The 10,484-nt window shown below is 40.9% G+C and overlaps 1 protein-coding gene across 4 annotated transcripts; it reads right to left on the bottom strand.

Annotated features, from left to right (window-relative positions):
• Window positions 1–29: 29 nt before the first annotated feature.
• LOC126397743 (regulator of G-protein signaling 20) lies at window positions 30–10,063 on the bottom strand. 4 transcript variants are annotated; one of them, XM_050056695.1, is made up of 6 exons: window positions 9,970–10,057; window positions 9,387–9,475; window positions 8,864–9,024; window positions 3,402–3,485; window positions 3,081–3,315; window positions 30–960 (listed from the first exon to the last, which is right to left on the bottom strand). In XM_050056695.1, exons 3-6 carry the CDS (start codon window positions 9,019–9,021, stop codon window positions 772–774), a joined length of 666 nt encoding a protein of 221 aa, XP_049912652.1. In that variant the 5' UTR covers window positions 9,022–9,024; window positions 9,387–9,475; window positions 9,970–10,057; the 3' UTR covers window positions 30–771. The 4 variants fall into 4 exon arrangements, with proteins under 4 accessions (XP_049912652.1, XP_049912651.1, XP_049912650.1 ...); XM_050056694.1 differs by lacking the exon at window positions 9,387–9,475 and having other exon boundaries at window positions 9,970–10,063; XM_050056693.1 differs by lacking the exon at window positions 9,970–10,057 and having other exon boundaries at window positions 9,387–9,955.
• Window positions 10,064–10,484: the final 421 nt, after the last annotated feature.

The raw sequence follows: 10,484 nt of genomic DNA on the forward strand, positions 1-10,484 counted from the left end.
ATGTTGACGACACACAAGCAAAAACAACATACGATTGTGCTTTATTTAATTTGTGAGAATTTAAATAGCTATTTCACACAAACTCCTTTTTAAATACACAAATATATCAGTGGTCATGGTCATGTGTTCAGTTTTTTCCCCTCCTGTTTTCTTTAAATTAAATATAATATGACTAGTATCACAGTATTGAAACACACAGACAAAAAGATCTATTTGTGGGTATCAGCTCAGTGAGTTGTAAAAACCTTTGTCTTTGAGAAGAGCTGAAAGCACCAACATATGAAGTCATTGTCGCACCATTCGTTTTAGATCAAAGATGCTAGTGTAGAAGATCTTACTCCAAGGCACTTTCCTTCTTCTTAAGTTACTGTTAAATAAAACCTACTAGTTTCTACAAGAACTGGATATGCATTAAGGCTCACAATATACCTAAATACAAATGCAGTGCTCACAGATACATGCGTTCTCTCATTAAGGTAGAAAAGTGCAATGTCAAGCGCTAGGGAGTATATAAAAATATAGATATGTTTTCGAACAAGTTAACTGATGCCGGACCTAGCATTTGTTCTTGTTTGCTCCAAGTGTTTTGGTAAGCTAATCATGAGTAAATAAACAGCAGTTAACAGCTGGATAAAGACCGTTTTTTTAAGTAGTGTTCATTTTTCCTGTCTCTCTTTCTCTAAATAGCAGGAACTCCAACAGGAACACAAAACTTCTTCGGGTGGGACGCATGCGCCATTTTGAAAAGCTAAGTGTGTGGCAGTGGAGAGTCTATGGCTCGGGGGGAGGCTCCTCCAGGCTCTTCAGCAGATCTGTGTACGCAGATGAGTTTATGAAGCGGGGGTACGAGTCTCTCTGCATCAGTGTGTAGATCTGCTGCTGGGCGTCGTCGAATGTGTGTGAGGTCGGCTCCAGCATGTTGCGGTTTATCACCTCTCGAACACGTGAGTCCAGACTGACCTAGAGAAGATGAGCAGGTAAAGGATTGAAGCTCTGACAGATGTGAACACAACATACAGAATGAAAGTGGTCAGTTGATTGACAGAAAATTAAAGGGACAGTTCACCCCCAAATCAAAAATACATATTTTTCCTAATACCTGTTGTACAATTTATCAAGCTAGATTGTTCTGGTGTGAGTTGCCAAGTGTTGGAGTTATTGGTCATAGAGGTGTCTGCCTTCTCTCCAAAATAATGGAACTAGATGGTACTCAGCCATCTAGTTCCATTATATTGGAGAGAAGGCAGACACCTGTATTGCACCAGTCACTTTTAACAAGCATGGATAGCAACAACTCCCTGACTCTTACAGACAGGGTGGAGGAACTGTCCTCTCCAGAGCCTCAAATGAAATCTACCTGAGTCTTGGCTGTAACATTAGTGAGGACACCGAATTTGGCTTCACTGGCCTCTGAGGCGATGCATACGATACCAGTTAGTGTTGCAAAAGCAGTTTTTAAACATGATAGGATAATTGTATTATTAGAAAAACCACTCATATTAACATCAAAGCCAACAAAAATTGATGTGCTTGTATGTACGAGGTCAAAACAAAAAAAAGGCAACTTCTTTGATAATAAATTAAGGGATTTTTCAAGCAAAAATGTCTCCTGCTGGTCTTGAGGATTTGTTAGAAAAATGTGTCTCAGTTTTCCAGCATACGTGTCTTCACAAACTCACCCTCAAAATATGGCTTCGATGCTATATCGTTAGCAATAAGGTAACTAGCTTTCACAGCTGCAATGCTAATCTCTCGGCTACGACTAAAAACAGACTGCAATTAACTTATCTTCTCTGTTCTCAGTTGTCCTGGCAAAACTTTGTACTTTTTGCCATGAAGACTCTGATAGTGGCGCTGAATATTCCTTGGGCACTAAAAGGTGCTGTGAACACACCAGGCCAAGTGGCTTACCATTCACCTCTGTGCAGAAATAGGAACTTAAATGGACCAGCTCCAGCATGACCCCCGGGAGACAAATAGGGACAGCAGTGCAGTTTATTAAAAAAAAAAAATGGAATTAATGATTTAAATGTATTTTTCACATTTAGCAAAGTCATTCACGTTGGACCCTTTGACGGGCAGATTGTTTGACACCCCTGCTCTGAATGGAGGTTTTCTGATTTTGGACTTTTGGTCAGTACAATTTACAAGCAATTTGAAGATGTTGTCTTATGTTCTGGGAAATTGTAACAGAAACTTTTGCGTATTTCTGAAATTGACACACACAGATAAATCGAGAAAATATAATACAGATTAATTTGTGATGGTTTTTATTTCTCTTTTTTTTGCTTAAACATTATCACACGTTAACGCGTGCGTTGTGACAACATAAAATTGAAATGTAAAGTTTAAATATAAGCACTACATTTGAAATGTTCAAATTTAACATATGAAATGAAAAAAAATGTAACATATCTGTAGTTTGCAGAAACGTAACAATGCACACATCTATTCTGCCGATTGGGGTGAAAAATTAGCCAATTAATGTATTGATATTCAGGAAGTTAATCAGCAGCAATTTCGTAGTTGATTAATTGTTATCCACTTTTTTTAGGCTGAAAATTTTAATGAGAATATTTGTTAATTTTCTCCATGTTTCATGATTGTAAATTAAACATTTTGGGGATTCCAACTGTTGGTCAGACAAAACAAGACATTTGCTGACATTTTTTGAGACAAAATGAGGAATCAATTGAGAAAAATGAAAATAATCATTAGTAGCAGCCTTAAATGATCATTTCGATCAAGTCGGTAAAATGTTAAATAAAACATGAAAATGGCCATCACAATTTATTAAAGCTTGAGGAGATGTTGTAAAATTTGCTTATTTTGTCCAACCACCAATCTAAACCCAAAGAAATTCCATGTACAGTGATCTACAACAGAGAAAAGCAGCAAGTCCTCACATTTAAGAATCTGAAACCAGAAAATGTAAATGACTAATTAATTATAATTAGATTATTCAATTAATTTCTGTCAATCAACTTACCCATTATTCTTCTCATAATTGCTGCAGTATAATCGTTGTAGCTGTGACATTGTACATCCTTTGTAACAAATATCATGCCTCAGTGGCTCACCTCTTTAGGGGAAAGGATTGAGATGAAGTCCTCGTATATTTGGCGGACCTTCTCCTCCACCACAGTCTTGTTGGTCTCCTTTTTCAGCTCCTCGCAGGCGAGCCAGAACATCATGTTCTCCTCGCTGAACTCTGTCCTCAGGAACTGCCTGAAGCAGCCGCGACCTGCTGCACTCTTCATCACCTTTTCAAACGACACCGACCAGGAGCGAGCGTCATCCAGAGTAGGCTTCGGGCTTAAAGATGAAACAAAAGTGGGTGCATTGGTTCACTGTTATTTAATTCTGTCCATAATGGCACATGGAAGGGGAGCAGTGTTTACCTTTCTTCACAATTAGCGGTTCCCTCTGTTCTGCGCTCAAAAGTGGACCTCTGTATTGTCTCGTCCTCGCTCCTGACAGTCAAACTGAGAATAAAAAACAGAGCACACACAATGAGACTGCTTTGATCATAAATAGCTCGTCATCCAGCTTTGATTTGTGGCAGGATGCTGCAGCCGAGCATTTAAAATAACTCTGGTGTCCTTTAATGTCAGCCTTCCTTGCTAAAAATAATGTGGTTGGTTACAGTGTGAAACCTGCCAAACAACAGTACCTGCTATAAAATACACTACATGGCCAAAAGTGTGTGGACACCTGAACATTAACTCCTACTATGTGACAGCCTCCACTCAAGGTTTCGACACCTGAAACCTGTGTGATGTTGGGCACAGAGTCTACCTTTCAGTTCATCCAAAAGATGCTGAATGGGGCTGAGGTCGGGACTCTGTGCAGGCCAGTAAAGTTGTTCAACACCAAACTCCAAAAATAATTTTTAATGGATCTCACTTTGGACAGGCGCTGATTATCAGATAGAAAACAGGAGACTCAAACTGTTGCTGCGACGTTTGATGCAAAATATTGTCTAAAATACAAAGGCAAAATGTAACAGTAAGATTTCCCATGAAGGAATAGTTTCACTATTGCCAAGGGTTGGATGAGATGACCACTCTCATATCTGTTGAAGGAATACTTCGCCCACAAAATGACTATTTGTATATCAATTACACCTTGTTACACTGAATTTGTTTTTTCTCACATGCCTCCACAGTGAACAGAGAAAAATTCTTGATGAATTGAAGTCATAGGGGGTGACGTTTAACAACAGCAAAACTATATCAAAACATCCGTATACAAACTCTCACACAGCTCGTGCAGTATAATCCAAGTCTCATTTATCCAGCCCTATGCTCACTGCTTCCTGAACACATGTATTTTTGCCAAAACCTTACTATTTATCACACCTGAGTACGGCGCCTGGGCAAGTGTGTGTGTGTTTGAATTCTGCTTGAGCATTCCGATTGAATTGAACTGAATTGAATTAGGCACGCTATTTGTCCCTGCGTGAGACTGTTACCGCAGAAGTGTTTTAAAGAGTAAGGTTTAAGTGAAACTGCATGTGTTTGAGAAGTGCTGAGCAGGATAAATGAGACATGAGCTGTTTTCTCATATGAATTCCAGATGCTGTCTGGACATTTCAGGTCTGGATATTGCCCCTTTCGCACGTGTAGCACACACCAGGAGACTGTACATGTCAGAAGCGTTCCCATGAGTTGGAAGTACTCTGTTTGGTTTAGGCATGGGGTGGAGCATCAGTGAGCAGGACGTGACACAGTTTCTATTCCACTGTGGAAGATTTAGTAAACAAATGTTATGATATACAACGCGGCCCCCTTTTACTGCAGTTCATTAAGAATTTATTCCATTTCATTCACTGTGGAGGCATGCCATGAAAGCCGCAAAGTTTTCTTTACAAATTCAACATAACACAGGGTGACGAATTCATATACAAATTATATTTTGGGGGTGAAGAATTTCTTTAATGAAGGTACAGGCAGCAGAATTAGCTTAGCATAAAGACTGGAAACAGGGGGAAATGGCCTTGCTCAGTTTAAAGGTAACAAAAAACACCCACCAGTGAAGCTCAGTAATTAAAACGTCATATCTAAGTTGTTTAAGCCATACAAAAACAACAACCAGGAAAAGCAAGAAAGCAAATAAACTATAGGAAGTAAATATCATAGCATAAAAAACAGCCCCAGACCAGAGGTATAACACTATATACCTCTTGTTACATAACATTTCATTGATTTTCTGTAGGAACTGTATGTTGGCTGTTTCACATTTGAAATCACAGAACACCTTCTGAAGAGTCAGTAATGATCTACTAGGAACGTTTGCGTAAATGGTAAAGTGTGTCAACTGTCCACATCATCCCTTGGGTATCACCTGCGTGTAATTAAAATGCTCCCAACACCTGATGGCTGTAGACTAATTGGCCCAGGTGAGGTTCAGCCGCTCCATCTGGGAATGTGGCCGTTGTAGCCGTGCAACAATCAGATGAAATTGATATAGATGTAAGGACAAAACGTGTTACTCATCCCCAGCGGAGTGAACTAACGCGGACGTGCTCTGCACACAACAGGTTGGCTGTCCTCAGAGGAGGCACAACTTAACGCTTGATGATTTCAAAACAGATTAAAACCCCCGAGGCCTCCATCCAATGAGAGCCAGCGTGGGTCACAGGACCACTGTGTTCCTGTTTTTCTTGTACGATGGTGTGGGCTATGGTGTTGTTGAATGAGTGGGAGGACGGAGGCAAAAGGAAGTTGTCCGCTATTGATCTGCTACTAGTAAATGAGGCCCAGCGGGACGTTCTCATACTGTGAAACGATGCAGTTTGCTGCTGCGCTGCATTATGTTTAGTATGTCACAAGTATATAATGTGTGATTTTCCACAGGCCTTTAAATGTGGTTGAAAATCTGTGTCTGAAAACCAAATTTCTGCCAAGAACTCCTGTAATTTTCAATTTTCAGATACATTACGAGCTCTGCACCCTTTAATTGACTCAAAATCTGCTGCATCACATTCACAAACTTGTTGACGAGCTACAGTATGCTTGCAGAAAATCAAACTTGGATAACAATGAATGACAATGTAAAAATAAATAAAGTGACAGCTTAACTTTTGAAGCAGGTGAAGCCAGAAACATGCACTTTGAAATCTAATGCAGAAGAGAAAATGGTCAACTGTAACAGTGTAGTGTGTATGAATATTATATATGCATAGCAAATAGCAAAAACAACCCGATGGTTAAAAAAACAAACAAACAAACAAAAAAAGAGTTTAAAAGCAAAGCAGTGTGGCAGCTGTGACAGGAAACAGATGTGTGAAAATACAAATTTGTGCAACCGCTTATTTTCTTTGTAATGACCAGTTAAATTGAATGCATTTTTATTTTATATGCTTGTATTTATGACACCCAATCACAGCTGACATTAATATGTATAATGTGTTTTTATAGACTTCTATCAAAAGTTGTCTGTTTCCTTTATAAATAGAAAAATGTATACTGATGAAACACTGACTTGACTGTTAGTGACGGTCTAGAACAGAGTAAAAAACATGGCCTGGGGCTGCAAATAGGGATTATATTCGTTCATTCATTATATTAATTTTCTTGAAATGTCAGTAAATGTCTTGTTTTGTTTGAGCAACAGTCCAAAACCCACAAAGATATTTAATTTACAATAATGCAAAACAGAGAAAATTAGCAATTATTCTCATGAAATTTTGTAACGGTGACTACCTTAAAAAAAAGTGCTCAACGATTAATCAGTTATCAAATTGCTGCTGATTAATTTCCTTTTCACTGACTATTTGATTAAGCATCTGATATTTCGACCCAGCCGACAAAAAAACGTGGACACTGTACATTCCTGCAAACCAAGATTAAGTTACATTAGTTTTATATGTAGCGGATATGTTGAAAATCTATATTTCAATTTGGTTATGGTCAGGAAAAGATCACGCTTTGCCTCTAAATACCAGGTTTGGTCACAACAAACACGGCTGGAAATGTCCCAACATGTCGTTAAAAATACCCAGTTCTGTTGTTGGTCTCAAACCATGGGCCTTCTACACAGCAGACATTTTGACTTGTCGTTGTGGGAAAAGCACAGATGAAACTGATAATGATTAACGATGGCTCAGCTCCATTATGTGTGCTAGTAAGCTACTCCAGTGAACCATCATGTACAATACCAGGTCTTCCCCTAAATGGAATACAGCCACCATTAATGTTATTAAATACACCTATTTCCTCCTATAACATGTCAAAATGTCTGCTGTGAAAAACACCAGTGGTCTACTACTGTCTCGTCTAGGTCTCATGCCATCAACTGCCCCCTGGTCCTGATGAGAAACTCAGCTCATATACATGTTAACTGAGCTACCTCACTTTTGAAATGTTCAAATGACACGTATGAACCTGAAAATGTAACGTATCCATGGTCTGCAGAAACGTACAACGCCAACATTTTATTCTGGTGACTGGGCTGGATTGTGTCAGCTCTTCTCTGATCATAAAGCTGAGGTAAGCAGTTTAATTTTGGCTTAATTGGGCAAAAATCTCATAATAACCCTTGAGCATTTTGTAATCCAAGAGACTACTAGACTTCTGCACCTCCTCTTGGGTCTGTTTTCAGACTTTAGAAAATCTGGGCTGTGATGGGAGACTTTTGGCCAATCATTGCAGAGAGAAGGCGTTCCTATTGGCTGTTCTACAAAGGCAGATGCCAGTGCATGTCCCTTTGGTGAATGCCAGACTCAGTGGCGGAGAATCCTGCAAATAAAGTTGCTATTCCAGAATTGCCAGCAACTGCCTACACTGTACAAACTAACAGTTTAACCCTCTGCTAACAGGAGCTAAACGCCCACAGCTATGGCCTCAAGTTCAGGTTTATGTAGCTAATGTTAGCAAACCACAGCATGTCCTATGCGTATCACTCCCCACCACTACAGACCACCTCACTGGGAGGAGAGCAGGCAGCAGCTCCAGAAACAGACCCCTAGTCGGTGGCTGCAACAACCTGAATCAAGCCAGTGCAAACCCCAGCTCAATGGGATCGAACAGCCTGACTTCCTGCTGGTTTAGCAAACTTTCTGTTGCTGCCTGTACACAGGTTGGACCTGACACTGCTGCTGGCCACCTGCCCACTGCGACACCCTGTGCTCGGGGGTTTGTGCCGGCTGAATTCGAGCTGCTACAGCCATTAACCAAGCTGCTGCCTGCTCTCCTCCAGTCCACAGCAGTGGGGAGCAAAGTGGAGGGATGGTTGGGTGGCTAGCGAGCTAATTCTTGTCTCATTTATGGTCTGATGAAGAGCGAGGGGCAAGGAGGCCTGAATGAATGAGCTGCATGCAACTCTACAATGAAGATTAAATGCAGCAAGTATGGGAAATGCTGGATTATTGTATTAAGCCCGTGCATATAGGAGCTGTCTGGTGGGCGGGGCTTAAGACAGAGAGGGGAGAGCTGCATGAAGAGGGTGTATTTCAAATGCTTCTCTTTTTCTTTTTTGCCTTTCCCAGATCTCTCCCTACTCCAGCTTTAAATTTCTTTTGTGATTCTATTTTACGCTCTCTTTCTAGTACAGCAACTGCGTAAAATATAATGTAAACCAGAAGAGGAGCCATTTGTATTTGATCTCTATAAATAAGTTTTGAACTCTGCGGCACTGATTGAGTTTAGTAATGACAGCAAATGAAGAAAGGCAGGTATAGATAATGGATGGATAATCATTTTATCATAGTCTAGCTATCTCTCAGTAAATCTGTGTGTGGAGAAAATTAGATATTAAGAAGACAGAATACATCAAATGGGCCCTTATTCCCCTCCTCATGCCTTGCACCACATCTCCCACCTCCAGCCCTGCTGTGTGGGACGCAGTGGAGTGTGATTACCAGGAGCAGCTACAGCAGCAGCACCAGCAGAAGCAGCAGGCGTTTGAGGCGTTGGTGGGGGTGTTTCCCATTCTGTGGCGCGCTTGGAGGACACTGGCAGCTGCTTCCTGATGAACCTGCATCTGTCTCTTACGCATCTCCTCCCGCTCTGAGCCCATGGACTGCATGAGGAGGAGAAGACATGGAGACCACAGTGAGAGCTGATATATATATATATATTTTAGCTGGAATGTAATCCCCGCATTAAACTGGAGCATCACGCACACACGCATCATCACAAGATCCAAGACATCACAAGAGATTAAAGATGCTCCTGGATCCTGTACATGACATCTGCAAATGAAACAGCATAGAGGAAAACGTGTCTTGCGGAATGCGCGAGCACTTCACGACCATGAGGCGTGCATGGGGTCAACTTCTGTGCAATGCAACCTCAATAATTGACATTTTCCCCATCACGAAACTAGGATTGTGTTGCGTTCAGGTGCAATCATCTCAATGCAAACTGCTTTAAATGTCCTACCGGTTTGTTAGATCATGCTGGATGCAACAAAACCAAATAGTGGGGAGCAACAGCCGCCCTCCTCTCTTCTCCCGTCTCTTTCCCTCCGTCTGTGAGGGATGAGCAGTAATGATAGCGACAAGGCGTTACTCTTGGACCGCAGCAATCGCATCCATCAGTCTCACCCTCGGGAACACACACACGCGCGCGCGCGCGCGCGCACACACACACACACACACACACACACACACACACATGCATGATGGTCGATCCAAGACAAGCAATCACCCCGAAGCAAGCAGCCATTTATAGAAACATAATGACATTATTTGATGAGAAAAGCTGATAATTCACAGTCTGGTGATTTCTCTTTCAAGGCACAAAGCAGCATATATTCACACGTGTTTCATTATCATTTTAGTGCAGATTACAATATGCACGAATAGAAGATGAATACTGTTTCTGCTTGCTGGAATATCCACATAAAGATGCTCCAGCTGTACTGGAGCCTGATATTTATCCGCCTCATTTTTTTTTCAGCCGAAGATGCGTCAACACGAGGGTTTATAATGATTCCCAAAGACAAATATAAACGTTTACTCACTGTGTCACCATGAATGCCAGAATACAGGTGATTTTTTGGCTCGATCACATCCGTCTGCCTCGGCTTGACACAAACCAGTTGGTACCCTGTGTGCGCATGCGTTTCCTGCAAGTGTGAAAAGATTTTTCTGCGCCCCGTGCATTAACTGCCAGAACACAATGTGCGCGCACTGTTACAGCAGTGTTTTCTCCAGGACACACCGAGGCTACCAGAGGATTGTAGTATACATAGTTAGATTTTATATTATTGATTGATGATCTGTAACTGTGTGGAGATGTATCATTAATACATTTTATAGTATCGGAAATCTTTATAGTTGAAGAAAATGTCATATAATCCTTTTTTTTCTACCCCACTATAACCCCTTTGGCAATCATTCATAAAACCGCACGACAGTATAAGATTTATAAAAGCTGCTTGATCCCTGACTGCAGCTGTCAGTTTGCTCCTTATAAACCGGTGAACATGGGTAGATTAAAGGAAGGTATGGACGCCAATGCTCTGAATAATTTAGT

The sequence above is a fragment of the Epinephelus moara genome, chromosome 11 (assembly GCF_006386435.1).
Source record: "Epinephelus moara isolate mb chromosome 11, YSFRI_EMoa_1.0, whole genome shotgun sequence".
Lineage (NCBI taxonomy): Eukaryota > Metazoa > Chordata > Actinopteri > Perciformes > Serranidae > Epinephelus > Epinephelus moara.